Source organism: Phoxinus phoxinus (genome assembly GCF_949152265.1).
Source record: "Phoxinus phoxinus genome assembly, chromosome: 16".
Lineage (NCBI taxonomy): Eukaryota > Metazoa > Chordata > Actinopteri > Cypriniformes > Leuciscidae > Phoxinus > Phoxinus phoxinus.
The window spans coordinates 17,378,792-17,403,486 of record NC_136891.1 but is presented as its reverse complement, the minus strand read 5'-3'; the positions used below and the strand labels follow the sequence as shown (position 1 = coordinate 17,403,486).

At 41.5% G+C, this 24,695-nt stretch overlaps 1 protein-coding gene across 1 annotated transcript in view; it reads right to left on the bottom strand.

Moving 5' to 3' along the window:
• The window catches only part of rps6kc1 (ribosomal protein S6 kinase polypeptide 1), a gene marked incomplete at its 3' end in the record, with an annotated part of 45,303 nt that overhangs the window by 2,061 nt on the left and 18,547 nt on the right, over positions 1–24,695 (bottom strand). The window contains exons 8-11 of the mRNA XM_079584222.1: positions 24,601–24,693; positions 23,261–23,308; positions 1,123–1,255; positions 6–1,044 (exon numbers count right to left, since the gene is read on the bottom strand). Of these exons, the coding sequence (XP_079440348.1) occupies positions 6–1,044; positions 1,123–1,255; positions 23,261–23,308; positions 24,601–24,693 (1,313 nt within the window). The remainder of the gene's footprint in view (positions 1–5; positions 1,045–1,122; positions 1,256–23,260; positions 23,309–24,600; positions 24,694–24,695) is intronic.

The following is a 24,695-nucleotide window of genomic DNA, read 5'->3' as shown; positions in this document are numbered from 1 at the left end:
CCAGCTCTTGAAACAACTTTGACACTTTCTCAACCTCCTGCTCTCCTGAAGTGCCCTCTGACCCCAACCCCACGTCTTCATGTTCAACCAAGCTCTTCTGAGATCTTGGAACAGCTGCATCTAGCATAACCGAGAGCTTGGGGGAAGACAGAGTCAATGAGTCCGCTGTTTTTAATGGTTTCTGTGGAAGTGGAAGCGTAGCCACATCAACAGATGGGTCCAACTCTGCGTTCTCTCCCCTCTGTAGAACATCTGGCCTGCCAAATGTGGGAGAGGTTTTGTCTACAACAGGGAAAGCGATGCCTTCAGGGACAAGCTCTTCCTCTAACACATCTCCTGTGCCTCCTTCGAGTGCTGGCAGATTGACCAAAAGATCAGGCGGTTGTCCCTCAACAGCAGAGCTGACATTCGCATCCCCCGATACAGCCTCTTTAAAGGAAATTACCGGCACCAACTCATTTGAGGACTGATCACCGTCACACCTCCAGAGATCCAACTCTTCTTGTAGCTTCTCCAGTGGTTCCTCGGTGACCTCTATACCGGCATCTGAGGGTAAAAGCAGTGGCTTGCAGACGTCCTCACCCTCACTGTAGAAGAGCTCCTTGGGCAGCGATGGGTTCAGATGGTCAGATGTGCATTGATCCATAAAGCTAGCCAGTTGATCCTCCTCAGTGAAGAAGCACAGCTCCTGCATTGAAACCGGAGAGCACAGACTATCGGTGTTTAACGCTGAACATGCATGTTTCTGTGTGCAGGGGTCTTCCTCTGGCTCCAGCTTCTCCTGCTCGTACTCGTTGCACAGTGTCAGGTAGCTGTTGGTGCACTCCTCCTCAGAGGTGGCTCCCGAGTCTGGCAGTCGGGCTCCTAAAGGACGCTCTCCAAAGCCTAGGACTCGGGAATCCACACTGCTGGAACCAGTGGGCACAGGGTTTAGGGCTGAATGTATAGCTATAGAGTGAGCTTTCTGGATGAAAGGTATGTTGAAGCTTTCGTCGGGACTGCTGCCATGCAGATACTTGCAGATATGAGTCCACAGTTTACCACCTGATGAGACAAAGAGGAAGTGCAAGTCAACATCCTGTTTACACACTTAGGCATTTAAAAAGTGAAAACAAAACACACCCTCAGCATACTCCAGTAAGAGAAAGATGGAGTCCTCTGAGACGATGTATTTCTCCAGTTGCACCATGTTAGGCAGGGAACGAGGCACAACGGTCTTCTTAACACGTCCACACGCACTGCTTTTCCTTAAACCCTGAACACACACACAAATCATATCAGTACAAATCAGGGGTCTCAATCTACAAGACCGCAGTCCAAAAAGAGTTTTAGAAAAACCCTGTTAAAAATGTTTTATTAAATTGTTTATCTGCCCCTATTGTCCCTCTGGAATCCCTCCGGAAGTAGCAGTGGGTCCCCAGAACCACTGAAAACCACTGTAGTATTGGACATGCTGTTTGTAATACCCAATTTAATAATGGGTAGATGCTCAGGAAAATCAAAATGGGGGGGGGAATCTAAGCTCAAAGATTCTAAACTCAATCTTTGAGCTTAGAACCCTAATAATAAATTAAAGCTGCAAGCAGCGATTGCGGGCCCAAGCCGGTGGCACCGCCACCCTGGTGCCTTTAGTTCCACTAAAGGCACCGGGTGGCGGTGCCACCGGCTTGGGCCCTCCATCGCTGCTTGCAGCTTTAATTATATATATATATATATACATATATATATATATATATATATATATATATATATATATATATATATATATATATAAAAAAAAAAAAAAAATATATATATATATATATATATATATATATATATATATATATATTTATTATGTAAATTCTTTTTTCCCCCTATTTTTAACATATATATTATTATATATAATAATAATAATATATATTATTAACATTTTTGGATGCTAAACTATTCTTTTTATAGGCTTTGTACTTTGTACACTTTGTACACTCACGTTCCAATATAGAAAAATTATCCTCTTCAAATGCGCAAAAATGTGCTTGGAAACATCACAGTGGAGCGGTGCTTACTATGAACGGCACAAACTGTACAAATGACTATTTAAAGTCAAGTCAAGTCAAGTCATCTTTATTTATATAGCGCTTTTTACAATACAGATTGTATCAAAGCAGCTTCACAGTGATAACATGAAAATAATACAAAAAATAATTTCATCATCATCCACCTTTAAGGCAGATCTATAATATTGTTGAATATTAAATGTCCCCAACTAAGCAAGCCAGAAGGTAAGGCAACAGCGGCAAGGAACCAAAACTCCATCAGGTGACAGAAGGGAGAAAAAAACCTTGGGAGAACCCAGGCTCAGTCGGGGGCCAGTTCTCCTCTGGCCAATGAGTGAACAGTGTATGAAGTTCAGAATGAATCAGAGTATTTGTCCAGTTCCGGTAGTTTGAAGTCAGAGTGGAGAGGAGGAGAGACTGGTTGACACTTCAGGTCAGCGGCGTCGTCGTCGTGTCCTGGCGCTGGTCCTTCATCAGATCTGGATACGGCCTGGTTCCAGTGGACAGCGGTAAACCTCGGGATAGACAGAGAGACTAATATTAGCGTAGACGCCGTCCTTCTTATGATGTACCAAGTACATCAGGATTACGGGAAGTGTTCCCGGTCCCGGCTGTTCTAAACTATGCAGCCTAATTATATAAGTCTATAATGTGTTATGTGTATGCTAGGCTGAAGAGATGTGTTTTTAGTCTAGATTTGAACTGACAGAGTGTGTCTGCTTCCCGGACAATGGTAGGAAGACTGTTCCAAAGATTTGGTGCTAAATAGGAAAAGGATCTACCGCCAGCAGTCGATTTTGATATTCTAGGTATTATTAACTGACCGGAATTTTGAGATCGCAGTAGACGTGAAGGACTATAATGCGTTAAGAGCTCGCTCAAGTACTGCGGAGCTAAACCATTTAGTGCTTTGTAAGTGATCAGCAATATTTTAAAATTTATCCGATGTTTAATAGGCAGCCAATGCAGTGTTGACAGAACAGGGCTAATATGGTCATACTTCCTGGTTCTAGTAAGAACTCGAGCTGCTGCGTTTTGAACTAGCTGTAGTTTGTTTATTAAGCGTGCAGGGCAACCACCCAGTAGAGCATTACAATAATCTAGCCTTGAGGTCATAAACGCATGAACTAATTGTTCTGCATTATTCATTGAGAGCATATGACGTAATTTAGATATATTTTTAAGATGGAAGAAAGCGGTTTTACAGATACTAGACACATGACTTTCAAATGAAAGATTGGTATCAAAGAGCACACCCAGGTTCCTGACCGACGACGAAGACTTAACAGAGCAGCCATCAAGTGTTAGACAGTACTCTAGGTTATTACGTGTGGAAGTTTTTTGTCCAATAATTAGAATCTCTGTTTTTTCTGAATTTAGTAGTAGGAAATTACTAGTCATCCAATTTTTTATATCAGCTATGCATTCCGTTAATTTTGTGAATTCGTAGGTTTCGTTAGGTTTTGAAGAAATATACAGCTGAGTATCGTCGGCATAACAGTGAAAGCTAATTCCATGTTTCCTAATGATATCTCCTAATGGTAGCATATACAGAGTGAACAGCAGCGGTCCTAGTACTGAGCCTTGTGGTACGCCATACTGAACTTGTGATTGATAAGACATCTCTTCATTTACTGCTACAAACTGATAACGGTCAGATAAGTATGATTTAAACCATGCTAGTGCAATTCCACTAATGCCAACATAATGTTCGAGTCTATTTAAAAGGATGTTGTGGTCAATGGTGTCAAATGCAGCACTAAGATCCAGTAATACTAATAGAGAGATACAACCACGATCGGATGATAAGAGCAAATCATTTGTGACTCTAACGAGAGCGGTCTCGGTACTATGGTACGGTCTAAATCCGGACTGAAAATCCTCGCAGATATCATTTCTTTCAAGAAAAGAACACAGTTGTGAGGATACTGCTTTTTCTAATATTTTTGACAGAAATGGCAGATTAGAGATCGGCCTGTAATTGACTAGCTTTGTAGGATCAAGTTGCTGTTTTTTAACAAGCGGTTTAATCATAGCTAGCTTAAAGGTTTTCGGTACGTATCCTAGAGACAAAGATGAATTAATGATATTAAGAAGAGGATCTATGACATCTGGAAGCATCTCTTTCAGCAGCTTAGTCGGTATAGGGTCTAACATGCACGTTGTCGATTTAGATGATTTGACGAGTTTGCAAAATTCTTCCTCTCCTATAGCAATGAATGAATCAAATTTTCCCTCGGGGAGACTACAATGCGCTTCCTGATGCGATACTGTATTAGACGGTTGCATAGTTATAATTTTGTCCCTGATATTATCGATCTTATAAGTGAAGAAGTTCATAAAGTCATTACTGCTGTGTTGCATGGAAACTTCTGGGCTTGAAGCTTTCTTTTTCGTTAGTTTAGCCACTGTTTCAAATAAATACCTAGGATTATGTTTATTATCTTCTAATAGGGTTGAAAAATAAGCAGATCTAGCAGCTTTTAAAGCCTCTCTGTAAGCAATCGAGCTCTCCTTCCATGAAATCCGAAACACCTCTAGTTTTGTTTTCTTCCAGTTGCGCTCCATTTTTCTGGCTGCTCTCTTAAGGGCCTGAGTGTGCTCGTTGTGCCACGGCGTTGGACTATGTTCTTTAATCTTCTTTAAGCGCAGCGGAGCAACTGTGTCTAAAGTGCTGGAAAAGAGAGAGTTAAAAGTTTCTGTTGCAATATCAAGTTCTTCTAAGCTATCCGGGATGCTGAGATGATGAAACTGATTAGGAAGGTTATTGATAAAGCAATCTTTAGTGGCAGAAGTGATCGGTCTAACATATTTATAACATGGAGTCGGCTTTGCAGCCTTGGCTAAATGTAATTTACACGAGACTAGATAGTGATCTGAGATGTCATCGCTCTGCTGCAGTATTTCAACGGCATCAACATCTATTCCATGTGATAGTATTAGATCTAGAGTATGATTACGACAATGAGTCGGTCCTGACACGTGTTGTCTAACTCCAATTGAGTTTATAATGTCTTTAAATGCCAATCCCAATGCATCTTTTTCATTATCTATGTGTATATTAAAGTCACCAACAATTAGTACTTTATCTGCAGCCAATACTAATTCTGATAGAAAGTCCGCAAATTCTTTGATAAAGTCTGTATGGTACCCTGGTGGCCTGTATACAGTAGCCAGCAGAATTTTCAAACGTGATTTATCGTTTACACTATATATTTTTACATTAAGCACCAACACTTCAAAAGAATTATATTTACAACTAGATTTCTTAGTGGTTTTGAAAATATTACTATAAATTACAGCAACACCTCCTCCTTTGCGTTTCAGACGAGGTTCATGTTTATAACCGTAATCTTGTGGGGTTGACTCATTTAAAGCAATGTAATCGTTTGGTTTTAGCCAGGTTTCTGTTAAACACAGCACATCTAGGTTATAATCTGTAATCATATCATTAACTATTAGCGCTTTTGAAGTAAGAGAACGAATATTCAGCAACCCAAGCTTTATCATTTGCTCATTGGTATTATATCTGTTTTTTATTTGTTGAAGATCAATTAAATTTTTAACCTTAGATGGGTTTGAACGTATTTTGGATTTCCAAGTTCGGGGAACAGACACAGTCTCTATATGATGATATCTAGGTGAAAGAGGCTCTATGTGATGGGATTTATCTGACCTTGGTGACGTGAGGCCGCTAGCAGACGGTCGGTTAAGCCAGTCTGTCTGCTTCCTGACCTGAGGCCCAGATTGTCATGTTTTAGCTCTAAGACTATGAGCCAAATTACTAGAGAGAAGAGCAGCACCATCCCAGGAGGGATGAATACCATCTCTTTTCAACAGGTCAGGTTTGCCCCAAAAACTTTTCCAATTGTCTATGAATTCTATATTATTCTGCGGACACCACCCAGACAGCCAGCCATTGAGTGAACACAATCTACTAACTATCTCATCACTCCGGCGAACAGGAAGGGGGCCAGAGCAAATTACAGTGCTTGACATCGTACTTGCAAGTTCACACACCTCTTTAATATTCATTTTGGTGATCTCCGACTGGCGAAGTCGAACATCATTAGTGCCGACGTGAATAATAATCTTAGAGAATTTACGTTTAGCATTAGCCAGCACTTTCAAATTTGCTTTGATGTCAGGCGCTCTGGCTCCCGGCAAACATGTGACTATGGTGGCTGGTGTCTCTATTTTCACGTTCCGTGTAATAGAATCGCCAATAACTAGGGCACAATCAGAATAATTCTCAGTGGGTGTTTCACTGAGCGGGGCAAATCGATTTGTTATCGGAACGGAAAAGGGGTTTTTTGATCCGCGACTAGAGCGATCTCTCACTGTCACCCATCTGCCCTGCTGCACGGGCTCTACTTCAGCCGGAACCGACTCATGTAAAGAGTTCACTAGGCTAGGCGCATCCAAAATAGTATCTAAAGCTCTAGCACTCTTCTTACTATTCTCGATTAAAGTTTGGATGCGTGTCTCTAGTTCTAAAATCTTCTCCGTCAGCCTGACTGTCTCCTTGCATTTATCACATATAAATCCTATATTGCCGACAGAGAAGGCTATGGTAAACATGTGACATGAAGTGCAGGTGACAATAACAGGAGAAGACATTACTCACCGTGTTTGTTGACTGATTCTTACTCACCTGGGCTTTTATGAACTCAAAGGCGCGGGCGCGCGAGAGAAAAATAAATAACTGAGCGCACGGGTGGTGCGTTAAAAGGCTAGCGAGTTAGCGTGTTGTGCTGACAATAACGGAAGCTAGCAATGTCAGGTTAATCTGAGATGTTGAGTAAGATGTATTTAGTAGTATAAACAACTAGAATTTATAATAAATGATGGTTCAAAACAGAAAGAAATACGAAGCTAATACGAGGCTTAGACGCAGCAAACAAACTCACAGCAGCAGCAGTCACAGCGAGGCAGACAGGAGCAATCGATCTCAGGTCGATCTAAACAGAGCAGTGTAATTTTTATATGTAAGGTTGACTATTTTATTATTATATTTTATTAAGGCTATAATGAACATTCTGCGATGTCAAGATTGCAATGCTGGAATGCTGTGTGTGTGTGTGTGTGTGTGTGTGTGTGTGTGTGTGTGTGTGTGTGTGTGTGTGTGTGTTTGTGTTTGTGTGTGTGTGTGTGTGTGTGTGAGAGAGGCTCGATCGAACAATGGAGACATAAAAACATACTCCGTCATTTTGTTCATACAGAACACAACATTGTGCTTTTGTTAAACTATAAACTCTTGTCAAACTGTAACCTACAACTGTCACCCAACCAAAATCACACACACACACACACATCCCCCCTCCCCTCCCCTCCCCACACAGACAGACACACACACACACAGAGAATGGCAGAGAGACAGAGAGAGAGAAAATACACATTCAAACCACAATATCTGACTTCCTGTTGGTCGGAGCTAATGACTGTAAATTAGAAAGTTGTCCGGATCGAAGAGAAGAATATACGTACCGAGTTTGGTTACTGTAGGTTAAACTATAACTAAGTTATAACACACTTTATGCATCCTTTTTTAATCATAAATTTGTTTCCTCGCCACGGCCAAACCGTTCGAGATATCAAAAATCCCCTGGCAATTTATCATCCTCCATGTCTTGACTTCATGCTGACCGAGTTTCGTGGTCATCGGATGAAATCTCTAGGAGAAGTGTTTCAAATGCGAGAGCAAGCGTTCTCCAATCAACCCGTAATAGCCGACTTCCTGTTGGGCTGGCGTAAAACTTGACCCAGGGAAAGTTGTTCGGCCCGATTAAATCTATATGTGTACCGAGTTTCATATTAATTCATGCAAGCGTGTTTGATATACGGACAAGTGTTCGAATCCCATTCCAGGGGGCGCTGTCGAGCCCCCCTGCCACGCCCGGGTACCAGCTTCAGCCTGGCCCTGATGGGTTCTGACCTGTGTGCAAAATTTCAAGAGTTTTCGAGCATGTTAAGGCCCTCAAAAGTGCCAGAGATTTTGTACACAGCAGAGAAAGGGTTAAACTAAACTAGCCCCCCTCCTCTCTCACACACACACACACACAGAGACGCAGAGGGGCAGAGGGAAAATGCTCCAAACAGTACACATTCAAACCAAAATATCTGACTTCCTGTTGGTCGGAGCTAATGACTGTAAATTAGAAAGTTGTCCGGATCGAAGAGAAGAATATACGTACCGAGTTTGGTTACTGTAGGTAAAACTAATACCCCATTTTTGACTAAAGGTGGCGCTACTGAGCCCCTTACCACGCCCGTTTCTGAAACTTCGCACATGTCTATTAGACAATAAATGTCAAATGCATGTTGAGTTTCATGCAATTTGAAGCATGTTAAGAGCCTCAAATGCATCCAAAAAGAATATAAAAGTTTAAAGCGTTGCCATGGCGACAGTATTAAAGATATCAATAATCCTTTCACAGGTCTACATCTGTCGTGTGTTTACATTATACAGATGAAGTTTGAAGCAAATCGGGTAAAAATAAGAGGGTGATTTCAAAGCATTTTGAAAGTGACACACTTCCTTCTGCCAGTTGGTGGCGCTATAACGTTGACTCACAATAGTCACATCCATGTGATCGGCCTCTTACAGCGAACACACTGCTGAAGTTTCATCAAGATCAGTTAATGTATGAGGATGTTATAACACACTTCCTGTTTCCAATATTCGCCATAAATTAGTTTCCTCACCACGGCCAAACCGTTCGAGATATCAAAAATCCCCTCGCAACTTTTCATCCTCAATGTCTTGACTTCATGCACACCGAGTTTCGTGGTGATTGTTTGAATCGTCTAGGAGGAGTATTTTAAATTCCATTGCATGTGTTTTTTAAACTACGCCAAATAGCCGACTTCCTGTTGGGCTGGGGTAAAAAGTCAGAGCATGAAGGATATATGAACCGATGAGATCTATAAGTGTACCGAGTTTCATATTATTTCATGCAAGCGTGTTTGATTTATGGACCAAGTTTTCGGACCCCGTTCCAGGGGGCGCTGTCGAGCCCCCCTGCCACGCCCGGGTACCAGCTTCAGTCTGGCTCTAATGGCCGCGGGTTCTGACCAGTGTGCAAAGTTTCAAGAGTTTTTGAGCACGTTAAGGCCCCCAAAAGTGGCAAAAACCTTGAAAAAAAATGTATTATAAAGAAGAAGAAGAAGAAATATAGCTGCAAGCAGCGATTACGGGCCCAAGCCGGTGGCACCGCCACCCTGGTGCCTTTAGTTACACTAAAGGCACCGGGCTGGCGCTGCCACCGGCTTGGGCCCTCCATCGCTGCTTGCAGCTATATTTATATATATATATATATATATATATATATATATATATATATATATATATATATATATATATAAAGCCGCCACCCCGTTGCCTTTCGGGTTCCTGTGCATGACGGGCAATAACGTAACCCCGCTTTGACTGTCGAGAAGAAGTCTGCTTTAGAGCTTGTATCAGTGTGAGTCTTTCTGCTACCCTCCAAACACACACAGAAAAGGGGGGGGGGCTGTCTGTGTGTGTGCCCTCCCTCCCTCCCCCATACCCCCCCCCCCCCCCCACACACACACACACACACACACACACACAGAGAGAGAATGGCAGGGGGAACTCTGTCAGAGAGAGACAAAACCACATTCAAACCAAAATATCTGACTTCCTGTTGGTCGGAGCTTATGACTGTAAATGAGAAAGTTGTCCGGATCGATAAGCATAATATACAGACCGAGTTTTGTGACTGTAGGTAAAAATAACCCCCCCACTTTAGTCAAAAGTATCTTGAAAGTAACACACTTCCTGCTGCCAGTTGGTGGCGCTATAACTTTGACTCACAATAGTCACATCCATGTGATAGCCCTCTTACAACAAACACACTGCTGAAGTTTCATCAAGATCAATTAATGTATGAAGACGTTATAACACATTGTGTTTTTCTTTTCTCGCCATAACTTCGTTTCCTCGCCACGGCCAAACCATTCGAGATATCAAAAATCCGTCCGCAATTTAGCGTCCTCAATGTCTTGACTTCATGCTGACCGAGTTTGGTGAAGATCAAATTAAATTTCTTGGAGGAGTATATAAAATTCCAGGGGCGTGCGTTTTCATACAACCCATAATAGCCGACTTCCTGTTGGGCTGGCGTAAAACTTAGAGCACGAAAGTTGTTCGGCCCGATGAGATCTATATGTGTACCGAGTTTCATACTAATTCATGCAATATTCAGTTTGATATATGGACCAAGTTTTCGGACCCCGTTAAAGGGGGCGCTGTTGAGCTCCCCTGCCACGCCCGGGTACCAGCTTCAGCCCGGCCCTGATGGCCACAGGTTCTGACCTGTGTGCAAAGTTTCAAGAGTTTTCAAACACGTTAAGGGCCCCAAAAGTGCCCGAGAAGTCCCACACAGCAAAGAAAGGGTTAAAATAAAGCCCCCCCTCCTCTCTCACACACACAGACACTGAGAGAGACTGGCAAAATTCCCATCAAATCACATTCAAACCAAAATATCTGACTTCCTGTTGGTCGGAGCTAATGACTGTAAATTAGAAAGTTGTCCGGCTCGGGGAGATAAATATAAATACCGAGTTTGGTTACTGTAGGTAAAACTAATACCCCATTTTTGACTAAAGGTGGCGCTACTGAGCCCCTTACCACGCCCGTTTCTGAAACTTTGCACAAGTGTACTAGGCCATAAATGTAAAGTGTCTGTCGAGTTTCATGCAATTTCAAGAATGTTAAGAGTCTCAAAAACTTTAAAAAAGAATATTAAAGTTTGCTGCGTTGCCATGGCAACAGTATTTAAGATATCAATAATCCTTTCACAGGTCTACATCTGCCGTGTGTTTACATTATACACAAAGTTTGAAGCAAATCGGGTAAAAATAAGAGGGTGATTTTAAAGCATTTTGAAAGTGACACACTTCCTGCTGCCAGTTGGTGGCGCTATAACTTTGACTCACAATAGTCACATCCATGTGATCGCCCTATTACAGCGAACACACTGCTGAAGTTTCATCCAGATCAATGAATGTATGAGGATGTTATAACACACTTCCTGTTTCCAATATTCGCCATAAATTTGTTTCCTCGCCACGGCCAAACCGTTCGAGATATCAAAAATCCCCTGGCAATTTTTCATCCTCCATGTCTTGACTTCATGCACACCGAGTTTCGTGGTGATTGGTTGAATTTTCTAGGAGGAGTATTTTAAATTCCATTGCATGTGTTTTTTAAACTACGCCAAATAGCCGACTTCCTGTTTGGCTGGGGTAAAAAGTCAGAGCACGAAGGATATATGAACCGATGAGATCTATAAGTGTACCGAGTTTCATATTATTACACGCAAGCGTGTTTGATTTATGGACCAAGTTTTCGGACCGCGTTCCAGGGGGCGCTGTCGAGCCCCCCTGCCACGCCCGGGTACCAGCTTCAGTCCGGCTCTAATGGCCGCGGATTCTGACATTTGTGCAAAGTTTCAAGAGTTTTTGAGCACGTTAAGAGACCCAAAAGTGCCCGAATAGTCGTAAGAAAAATAATAATAATAATAATAAATATATATATATATATATATATATATATATAAATAAATATAGCTGCAAGCAGCGATTACGGGCCCAAGCCGGTGGCACCGCCACCCTGGTGCCTTTAGTTACACTAAAGGCACCGGGCTGGCGCTGCCACCGGCTTGGGCCCTCCATCGCTGCTTGCAGCTATATTTATTTATATATATATATATATATATATATATATATATATATATATATATATATATATATATATATATATATATATATATATATATATATATATATATATATATACATATATATATATATAAAAAGCCGCCACCCCCGTTGCCTTTCGGGTTCCTGTGCACGACGGGCAATAACGTAACCCCGCTTTGACTGTCGAGAAGAAGTCTGCTTTAGAGCTTGCATCAGTGTGAGTCTTTCTGCTCCCCTCCAAACACACACAGAAAAGGGGGGGGCTGTCTGTGTGTGTGCCCTCCCTCCCTCCCTCCCTCCCCCCCCCCCCCACACACACACACAGAGAATGGCAGGGGGAACTCTGTCAGAGAGAGACAAAACCACATTCAAACCAAAATATCTGACTTCCTGTTGGTCGGAGCTAATGACTGTAAATTAGAAAGTTGTCCGGATCGATAAGCACAATATACAGACCGAGTTTTGTGACTGTAGGTAAAAATAACCCACCCACTTTAGTCAAAAGTATCTTGAAAGTAACACACTTCCTGCTGCCAGTTGGTGGCGCTATAACTTTGACTCACAATAGTCACATCCATGTGATCGCCCTCTTACAACAAACACACTGCTGAAGTTTCATCAAGATCAATAAATGTATGAAGACGTTATAACACATTGTGTTTTTCTTTTCTCGCCATAACTTCGTTTCCTCGCCACGGCCAAACCGTTCGAGATATAAAAAATCCGTCCGCAATTTAGCGTCCTCAATGTCTTTACTTCATGCTGACCGAGTTTGGTGGCGATAGGATAATTTTTCTTGGACGAGTATATCAAATTCCAGGGGCATGCATTTTCATACAGCCCATAATAGCCGACTTCCTGTTGGACTGGCGTAAAACTTAGAGCACGAAAGTTGTTCGGCCCGATTAAATCTATATGTGTACCGAGTTTCATATTATTACATGCAAACGTGTTTGATATATGGACCAAGTTTTTCGGACCACGTTCAAGGGGGCGCTGTTGAGCCCCCCTGCCACGCCCGGGTACCAGCTTCAGCCCAGCCCTGATGGCCGCAGGTTCTGACCTGTGTGCAAAGTTTCAAGAGTTTTCGAGCACGTTAAGGGCCCCAAAAGTGCCCGAGAAGTCCCACACAGCAGAGAAAGGGTTAAAATAAAGCCCCCCTCCTCTCTCACACACACAGACACTGAGAGAGACTGGCAAAATTCCCATCAAATCACATTCAAACCAAAATATCTGACTTCCTGTTGGTCGGAGCTAATGACTGTAAATTAGAAAGTTGTCCGGCTCGGGGAGATAAATATAAATACCGATTTTTGTTACTGTAGGTAAAACTAATACCCCATTTTTGACTAAAGGTGGCGCTACTGAGCCCCTTACCACGCCCGTTTCTGAAACTTCACACATGCCTAGTACCTAATAAATCTGATATGCATGTTGAGTTTCATGCAATTTGAAGCATGTTAAGAGCCTCAAATGCACCCAAAAAGAATATAAAAGTTTAAAGCGTTGCCATGGCAACAGTATTTAAGATATCAATAATTCTTTCACAGGTCTACATCTGCCGTGTGTTTACATTATACACATAAAGTTTGAAGCAAATCGGGTAAAAATAAGAGGGTGAATTCAAAGCATTTTGAAAGTGACACACTTCCTGCTGCCAGTTGGTGGCGCTATAACTTTGACTCACAATAGTCACATCCATGCGATCGGCCTCTTACAACGAACACACTGCTGAAGTTTCATCAAGATCAATTAATGTATGAGGATGTTATAACACACTTCCTGTTTCCAATATTCGCCATAAATTCGTTTCCTCGCCACGGCCAAACCGTTCGAGATATCAAAAATCCCCTCGCAATTTATCATCCTCCATGTCTTGACTTCATGCACACCGAGTTTCGTGGTGATTGGTTGAATCGTCTAGGAGGAGTATTTTAAATTCCATTGCATGTGTTTTTTAAACTACGCCAAATAGCCGACTTCCTGTTGGGCTGGGGTAAAAAGTCAGAGCACGAAGGATATATGAACCGATGAGATCTATAAGTGTACCGAGTTTCATATTATTTCATGCAAGCGTATTTGATTTATGGACCAAGTTTTCGGACCGCGTTCCAGGGGGGCGCTGTCGAGCCCCCCTGCCACGCCCGGGTACCAGCTTCAGTCCGGCTCTAATGGCCGCGGGTTCTGACATTTGTGCAAAGTTTCAAGAGTTTTTGAGCACGTTAAGGCCCCCAAAAGTGCCCAAAAGGTAGTAATATAATAAATATAGCTGCAAGCAGCGATTACGGGCCCAAGCCGGTGGCACCGCCACCCTGGTGCTTTTAGTTACACTAAAGGCACCGGGCTGGCGCTGCCACCGGCTTGGGCCCTCCATCGCTGCTTGCAGCTATATTTATTTATATATATATATATATATATATATATATATATATATAAAAAGCCGCCACCCCGTTGCCTTTCGGGTTCCTGTGCACGACGGGCAATAACGTAACCCCGCTTTGACTGTCGAGAAGAAGTCTGCTTTAGAGCTTGTATCAGTGTGAGTCTTTCTGCTCCCCTACAAACACACATAGAAAAGGGGGGGGGGGGGCTGTCTGTGTGTGTTTTTCTTTTCTCGCCATAACTTCGTTTCCTCGCCACGGCCAAACCGTTCGAGATATCAAAAATCCGTCCGCAATTTAGCGTCCTCAATGTCTTTACTTCATGCTGACCGAGTTTGGTGGCGATAGGATAATTTTTCTTGGAGGAGTATATCAAATTCCAGGGGCATGCGTTTTCATACAACCCATAATAGCAGACTTCCTGTTGGACTGGCGTAAAACTTAGAGCACGAAAGTTGTTCGGCCCGATGATATCTAAATGTGTACCGAGTTTCATACTTATTCATGTAAGCGTGTTTGATATATGGACAAGTGTTCGAATCCCATTCCAGGGGGCGCTGTCGAGCCCCCATGCCACGCCCAGGTACCAGCTTCAACCCGGCCCTGATGGCCGTGGGTTCTGACCTGTGTGCAAAGTTTGAAGAGTTTTTGAGCACGTCAAGGGCCCCATAAGTGCCCGAGAAGTCGCACACAGCAGAGAAAGGGTTAACATAAAGCCCCCCTCCTCTCTCACACACACAGACACTGAGAGAGACTGGCAAAATTCTCAGATTTTCTCCCATTCAAACCAAAATATCTGACTTCCTGTTGGTCGGGGCTAATGAGTGTAAATTAGAAAGTTGTCCGGATCGAAGAGAAGAATATCCGTACCGAGTTTGGTTACTGTAGGTGAAACTAATACCCCATTTTTGACTAAAGGTGGCGCTACTGAGCCCCTTACCACGCCCGTTTCTGAAACTTCGCACAAGTGTACTAGGCAATAAATGTGATATGCATGTTGAGTTTCATGCAATTTGAAGCATGTTAAGAGCCTCAAATGCATCCAAAAAGAATATAAAAGTTTAAAGCGTTGCCATGGCGACAGTATTAAAGATATCAATAATCCTTTCACAGGTCTACATCTGTCGTGTGTTTACATTATACAGATGAAGTTTGAAGCAAATCGGGTAAAAATAAGAGGGTGAATTCAAAGCATTTTGAAAGTGACACACTTCCTGCTGCCAGTTGGTGGTGCTATAACTTTGACTCACAATAGTCACATCCATGTGATCGGCCTCTTACAGCGAACACACTGCTGAAGTTTCATCAAGATCAATTAATGTATGAGGATGTTATAACACACTTCCTGTTTCCAATATTCGCCATAAATTCGTTTCCTCGCCACGGCCAAACCGTTCGAGATATCAAAAATCCCCTCGCAAGTTTTCATCCTCAATGTCTTGACTTCATGCACACCGAGTTTCGTGGCGATTGGTTGAATCGTCTAGGAGGAGTATTTTAAATTCCATTGAATGTGTTTTTCTAACTACCCCAAATAGCCGACTTCCTGTTGGGCTGGGGTAAAAAGTCAGAGCACGAAGGATATATGAACCGATGAGATCTATAAGTGTACCGAGTTTCATATTATTTCATGCAAGCGTGTTTGATTTATGGACCAAGTTTTCGGACCCCGTTCCAGGGGGCGCTGTCGAGCCCCCCTGCCACGCCCGGGTACCAGCTTCAGTCCGGCTCTAATGGCCGCGGGTTCTGACCAGTGTGCAAAGTTTCAAGAGTTTTTGAGTATGTTAAGGGCCCCAAAAGCCCCCAAACCCTTGAAGAACAATAATAATAATAATAAATAATAATCCTTTGGAAAACAATAGGGCCTTCGCCTTTTCAAGGCTTGGGCCCTAATAATGAAGAATAATCCGAAGGAAAACAATAGGGCCTTCGCCTTTTCAAGGCTTGGGCCCTAATAATAATAATAATAATACTAATAATAATAATAATAATCCGAAGGAAAACAATAGGGCCTTCGCCTTTTCAAGGCTTGGGCCCTAATTAAAGCTGCAAGCAGCGATTGCGGGCCCAAGCCGGTGGCACCGCCACCCTGGTGCCTTTAGTTGCACTAAAGGCACCGGGTGGCGGTTCTACCGGCTTGGGCCCTCCATCGCTGCTTGCAGCTTTAATTTATATATATATATATATATATATATATATATATATATATATATATATATATATATATATATATATATATATATATATATATATATATGCTTGGAAACATCACAGTGGAGCGGTGCTTACTGTGAACGGTACGAACTGTACAACTGACTATTTAAACAGAGCAGTGTAATTTTTTTATGTTAGGTTGACTATTTTATTATTAAAGGGGTCATGACATGTTTTTTTTTATTTTGTTATTATGTTCCCTTAGGTGCAATTATAGTATTACTATAGTTTTTTTTACAAAAAACTTTTAAAATGTAGTGATTTATGACCTTTTCCCACCCTGTTTCTCATCCTCTGATTCAAACAGTCTGTTTGGGGGGTGTTTCCCCTTTAAGAGTTCAGTGTTAACGCCCACTGCTGTGATTGGCTAACGTCAGTGCCTATGCATCAATTATTAACGCCCCCAGCCAGAACATTTGCGGATTCGGCGCAACTGTTTATTAGCGGGTGATGCATGCGAAGCGATGGCTCTTGCAATGATAAAACCTTATTATGTTTGAGCCGGAATCAGAGGAAAATGAACCATCACCACAACAACGAAGACTGGATCCGTCCGTGTCCACATGGAAAGTGAAACTATTTTGAATTAATAAAAAAAAATTAACCGGAGACACTTGAAAACGGATTATTGTTGCATAATTATCCTATAGCTTAATTTGCTAACAGTTTAACATTATTTAACTAATCACATGTAGGCCTAGCTAACTAGAAAGGCGACATATTTTCAAGATTCTCTTATACAAATCTGTTTATATTAGCCATGGTAAAAAGTAAGTTTGCGTCGTCGTTGTTGAGCCCAGAATAGTCGGCACGGACTTATCTTTGAGCAACAGTTTTCTGGCAAAGCCAAGCATCATATTGGGATTTTTTCCTCAAAACAGTCATCCTTAAATGTATAGAACAAACGCTTAAACTAACACTGCCGTGACTGGGACGTCCGCAAAAAATAAAGTGCATCCATTTTCCCCTGACGACTGGATCTTTCTGCAGCGTATTTAAAAAGTAGTTTAAAGTTTTAAACACATTACTTACAGTTTGCGTCGTCGATGTTGAGCCCAGAATAGTCGGCACGGACTTATCTTTGAGCAACAGTTTTCTGGCAAAGCTCAAAACAGTCATCCTTCAAATGTACAGAACAAACGCTTAAACTGACACTGCCGTGACTGAGACGTCCGCAAAAAATAAAGTGCATCCATTTTCCCCTGACGACTGGATCTTTCTGCAGCGTATTCACAGATGTTGTTTGTCCACAGCCAAGAACAGCACATCTGCGGCATCGTAATTTCCCTGTACACAGACCCACTCGCTGTCCGTCGACTGAACACTTGTGAGGCGGGCGCGACAACGATACAAAATGAGCGTAGTTGTCTTGCGCTTAAAGCGTAACTGTCTTCTGCTGGAGGCGGTCATTATGCAAACGCTGGTACGTCACTTCGTACCGTGACGTCACTTCTTACCATGGATCCAGAACGAGCTGTATTTAGAGCTTGATTAAATAAATGATTCGTTTATAATGGGGAGGACGTCTTAAGCTATGAAACTTGCAGGACGTTTAAATGGTACAAAGACCTCTTATATACCAAAAGATAAAGGCAAATTTGGTTTCTCATGTCATGACCCCTTTAAATTTTATCAAGGCTATAATGAACATGCTGCGATGTCAAGATTGGAATGCTGTGTGTGTGTGTGTGTGGTGTGTGTGTGTGTGTGTGTGTGTGGCTCGATCGAATGGAGACATAAAAACATACTCCGTCATTTTGTTCACACAGGACATCATTCAAAGTGTTTCTCTATATTTGTGTACACTCGCTCTCTCCTCCTCTCCACTCCGACTTCAACCAACCGGAACTGGACAAATACTCTGATTCATTCTGAACTTCATACACTGTTCACTCATTGGCCAGAGGAGAACTGGCCCCCGACTGAGCCTGGGTTCTCCCAAGGTTTTTTTCTCCATTCTGTCACCTGATGGAGTTTTGGTTCCTTGCCGCTGTTGCCTTACCTTCTGGCTTGCTTAGTTGGGGACATTTAATATTCAACAATATTATAGATCTGCCTTAAAGGTGGATGATGATGAAATTGTTTTTTTTGTATTATTTTCATGTTATCACTGTGAAGCTGCTTTGATACAATCTGTATTGTAAAAAGCGCTATATAAATAAAGATGACTTGACTTGACTTGACTCGCAATAAAGCACAACATTGTGCTTTTGTTAAACTATAAACTCTTGTCAAACTGTAACCTACAACTGTCACCCAACCAAAATCACACACACACACACGCACGCACGCACACACGCACGCACGCACACGCACACACACACACACGCACACACACACACACACACACACACACACACACACACACACACACACACACACACACACACACACACACACACACACACACACACACACACACAGAGAATGGCAGAGAGACAGAGAGAGACACAATCCACATTCAAACCACAATATCTGACTTTCTGTTGGTCGGAGCTAATGACTGTAAATTATAAAGTTGTTCGGCTTGATAAGATCAATATACAAGCTGAGTTTTTTAACTGTAGGTAAAACTATAACTAAGTTATAACACACTTTATCCTCGCCACGGCCAAACCGTTCGAGATATCAAATATCCCCTGGCAATTTATCATCTTCCATGTCTTGACTTCATGCTGACCGAGTTTCGTGATCATCGGATGAATTCTCTAGGAGAAGTGTTTCAAATGCGAGAGCAAGCGTTCTCCAATCAACCCGTAATAGCCGACTTCCTGTTGGGCTGGCGTAAAACTTGACCCAGGGAAAGTTGTTCGGCCCGATTAAATCTATATGTGTACCGAGTTTCATATTAATTCATGCAAGCGTGTTTGATATACGGACAAGTGTTCGAAATCCCATTCCAGGGGGCGCTGTCGAGCCCCCCTGCCACGCCCGGGTACCAGCTTCAGCCTGGCCCTGATGGCCGCGGGTTCTGACCTGTGTGCAAAATTTCAAGAGTTTTCGAGCACGTTAAGGCCCTCAAAAGTGCCAGAGATTTTGCACACAGCAGAGAAATGGTTAAACTAAACTAGCCCCCCTCCTCACACACACACACACAGAGGGGCAGAGGGAAAATGCTCCAAACAGTACACATTCAAACCAAAATATCTGACTTCCTGTTGGTCGGAGCTAATGACTGTAAATTAGAAAGTTGTCCGGATCGAAGAGAAGAATATACGTACCGAGTTTGGTTACTGTAGGTAAAACTAATACCCCATTTTTGACTAAAGGTGGCGCTACCACGCCCGTTTCTGAAACTTCGCACATGTCTATTACACAATAAATGTCAAATGCATGTTGAGTTTCATGCAATTTGAAGCATGTTAAGAGCCTCAAATGCATCCAAAAAGAATATAAAAGTTTAAAGCGTTGCCATGGCGACAGTAATAAAGATATCAATAATCCTTTCACAGGTCTACATCTGTCGTGTGTTTACATTATACAGATGAAGTTTGAAGCAAATCGGGTAAAAATAAGAGGGTGATTTCAAAGCATTTTGAAAGTGACACACTTCCTGCTGCCAGTTGGTGGCGCTATAACTTTGACTCACAATAGTCACATCCATGTGATCGGCCTCTTACAGCGAACACACTGCTGAAGTTTCATCAAGATCAATTAATGTATGAGGATGTTATAACACACTTCCTGTTTCCAATATTCGCCATAAATTCGTTTCCTCGCCACGGCCAAACCGTTCGAGATATCAAAAATCCCCTCGCAACTTTTCATCCTCAATGTCTTGACTTCATGCACACCGAGTTTCGTGGCGATTGGTTGAATCGTCTAGGAGGAGTATTTTAAATTCCATTGCATGTGTTTTTTAAACTACGCCAAATAGCCGACTTCCTGTTGGGCTGGGGTAAAAAGTCAGAGCATGAAGGATATATGAACCGATGAGATCTATAAGTGTACCGAGTTTCATATTATTTCATGCAAGCGTGTTTGATTTATGGACCAAGTTTTCGGACCCCGTTACAGGGGGCGCTGTCGAGCCCCCCTGCCACGCCCGGGTACCAGCTTCAGTCCGGCTCTAATGGCCGCAGGTTCTGACCAGTGTGCAAAGTTTCAAGAGTTTTTGAGCACGTTAAGGCCCCCAAAAGTGGCAAAAACCTTGAAAAAAAATTTATTATAAAGAAGAAGAAGAAGAAGAAGAAGAAGAATAACAAAAAACCCTTAGAAGAACAATAGGGCTCTGCGCCCTTTCAGGGCTTGGGCCCTAATAACAAAAAACCCTTAGAAGAACAATAGGGCTCTGCGCCCTTTCAGGGCTTGGGCCCTAAAAATAAAAAAAAGAGTATATAGAAAATAAGGAATATTTTCACAGTTTTTCACAATTTACAGCTATTGGGAATTTCATAATCAATAAAAATAGAATATTTTAACCAGTATTCTACTGTATACAGTATTCTATTGAGAGCATACCATCTGGCAATGTCTTGTCATTAGAAAAGGTTTACATGACACTAACTGTTGTTGTACTCAGTAAATGAGAAAAACAGGTTTCTGTTTAAAAGCAGCTTATGTTCCTCTTTTCTCTTTTAGTTGTGCAACCCATAATTTTACACCCCTTTCAGATATTTATCATTAAAAAAAAATTAGGAGGGATCACAATTTTTTTTTTGCATTTAGTTTTTACTAAATTTACTAGATCCGTACATTCCACAAGACAAGATAATAACTGAATTCACACAAATGAGCTAATTCAATAGCTTAAATCTATTGGTCCTTATTATGGTGTGAAGTTTCCTCTATGATTTATCATAGTATTATTTTCTGTGAAGTTGTTTGCTGTTCTGCCATTCATAGGTATCTAAATGTAAAGATAATAATAGCCTGATAAAACGTCTCATCTAACCTTTTAATATTCATATCCAATTGGGCTCAACTGATGAAATTATTATTTTTTTTAATTGAGAGCTGCTGGTGAGCAAAACTGATTCCCTTGTGAGCCGCTGCATAGCGCCGAATTGCTGATACTGCGTACCGGTGAGCAACTTTAAGCACTGCATACAGATCAAAATCACATTTTCCTCAATAGTTAAGGTTATTGACGTTTTTGTCATTTCAGGTCGAGTCCAAGTCAGGTCCATTCAAATTACGAGCCACTAACTTGAGTGCCCATCTCTGGATGTATAATGGTTACATAATTGTGCCAAACAATCTCTCCAACATAGACTAGAATGAGTCCGTAATATGAACACATTTTCAAATCTATCTAATTTAGAGGGTAGAAATTAGTTTATTGTACTTCTACAGGATAAAGGGGAGATACAATTTTAATGATGACTGTACTTTATTACACATTTTTAAAGTAACTCTCGTCCATTTACATATTACAATATTGTCACAATGGGATTCTACAAAGGGAAGTAAGGTTGACAGAGCCTTTTCTCTTATAGCCCCTTTCACACAGCGCGTTGATCCCGGGAAATTGCCAGAGTGCCTTCTGTGTGAACGCAAACAAGTCCCGGGATTGATGCCGGGTTTGATCCCAGGTTGGGGACCAATAACATTGCCGGTATCAGTCCCGGAACGCGCCCTGTGTGAACAAAAGCCAGGATCAATGCCGTAAGAGGTGTGTCATAGTGATGACGCAGGTGCCATCGCGCGACTGTTGCTCTTAGAAGAAAGTTTGTGTTCGTCATCAACAAAGAAAGAACGAAAAAATTTCTGCAAACTGGAACGAAGCAGAGACCAGGAGCTCCTTACTATCCGTGCTGAAGATGAGATCGTTCGCCAGCTTTGTGGAACGGTACGCGATGCGTTATTGTACATGTTTTCGACGCGTACGTTACACGTCTCATTCTGACATCACGTGTCTTTACGGGATCTTACCGGGATGTGTGGAACGTGCTCACTGATCCTGGAAAATCACTGGCAGTGTGAATGAACCAAAATCAAACGATCCTGGGACAAATCCCAGGTCACATTATCTGCGTATTTTCCGGAATCTCTGTGTGAAAGGGGCTTTAGTTTAGCTAGTGTTATTGATCAGTGTTGGTCAATTGGTTTCAGCTGCCAGTAATAATACTTGAAATTTGGAAGACTCACTTCTCCATCAGTCTTCATAAACTGTAGGGTTTCGTACTGTATTTTGGGCAGAGTAGAGGCCAATAATTAATTTCTCTAATTTGACGAATGTACTTTTGGTGATATCTACAGGCAACATCCGTGGGCCCTTGAAGCCACGTATATGCCCTTAATATTCTGTTTATGCTATCACCATAATACCTCCCTTTTATAAATCCAATTTGATCTCGATTTATAATATTGGTAATCACCTCGTTTAATAGTTGAAATTAGATGGTTATGTATGAAGATCCTCGTTTAAAAGAAGATCCCTGTATACACGACACATGGGTCCTTGCCTTCCTTGTGCATTACAGTTTTTCAAAAAGAGATGATTTTCATTAAAAAAATTCAAAATGGCAAAGGAAGGTATTATTATCAACCATGGCAAAATTGGTAACACTGTTCTCTGCAAGACCCAAAAAATGTAAAGAGAAAGGGCTTGTGACAATCGGCCAAATTAATCAAAAGTTATGTCTTTTGTATATAGTTTAATCACTAGGTATGTTCACCAATCCTCTGTCTCAGGTCCCTATTATTACGATCAAATCCATCCATTTGGCCCCCTTTTTTTCAATATTTAATTATTTATCAATTTGTAATACTTAAGTCCTCGAAATGGTTTAGATACAGCTTTTCTGGTATTTACCCTTACTGTTAATAGTTAAATCAAATTCAAACAGTCAAATTAAACAGAAGCGAAGCATTACAGCTTTTAGGGAGTATTATAACTCACTGTAAGTGATTCCTGTAAAATCGTTAGGTGTTATTAACTCTAAATGGACCACTTACTTTCAAAATAAAAGTTTCCTGCGTTCTCTTATCCATCACCAACAGCACCTGCACATAAAACACACGTATAAATAAAGGCAATGTTTAAACAAAAACTCTTTTGAAACAGTGTTATATTACGCCACCCTCTAAACATCTTTTGGTCAAGGGAGTTATATTTACAGTAAATATGGGTCACTGAGTCACTGTAGCATATAGATAAAAAAGTAAAAACAAACTAATTTAACAATTTAAAAGACAGATTCTTGTCATGAAAACAGTAACAATATACCGGTAGTTACGAGTAGTGATGATGAGCCCAAGCAGTACCTTGCCATCACCACCAGAAGGCTTTAGGAAAACATTGTAATTCAAGGAAATAAAAGAGGATTTCTTAAAAGTTTATCATAAGTGCCACATTTCCTGTTGCCAGCTGGTGGCGCTATGAACCCACAAAAGCTACAACCAAGTGATCAGCACCTATGACCACATACAACTGCAAGATATGAGACACTTTCGTTTCCCTTTGGTGCTTTTTTTTTGTTGCAATGGCAACACTGTTCAATATATCTCAATTTATGTGCATTGCTTTTATAGAGACGACACATTGCTTCCAGCTCTATATATACTTTTTTTCCCACCAAGATTTTGAGGGCTTTTGGAAAACATGCTTAATTTATAATGTCACAGAGGTGAGAACGGTGCGGAGATGTGTTCCGAAGATGAACGAAGGTCTTATGGGTTTGGAACAACATGAGGGTGAGTAAATGATGACAGAAATATAATTTTTTGGTGAACTATCCCTTTCATTAGGCAAAGCATGAAAACACGTGCAAATGATAAACTTTGTGCAAATGAATCGAAAAATCTATTATTCGGCCCATTACTGTATAAAGCGAGATACTAAACAGATTTCTCTTCTGCGTCTTTTTGCACTTGAACAGACAAATGCACACAAAAATGTCAAAATATTCTCGCAAACAGTAGTGTAAGTCTTAAGTGAACATAAACATTTGACAAAAAAAAAAAACACGTAACAGTATATCGTGTAAATGTTCTGTAGACTGTTGATTTTTGTTCATAGTATTCAGCTGCAATGAAATGTTTTACAATAAGACTTAGAAAATGTGAATTATATTATAATATTTTTTTACCTTATTGGAATTGAAATTAGGAATCAATAAAAATCTGAATCGAAAACGGAATTGTCAAAATTCAAACGATACCAAACACAACAGGCAAATGTATTTATTTATTCAACTTCGCCCTGTTAATTGTGGCATATACCATTAACTTGTACTGAGATGATTATGGTCATACCTGCCACTTAGAAAAGAGCTTGTGAAGATTGTGATGTGTACCTTATCAATAACGCCCAGCACTCTGTAATGCTTCAGCTCATCAAAGTGAGTCTGCTCAGACCACGAGCCGCCACAGCACTGCGAGCCCAACGCCT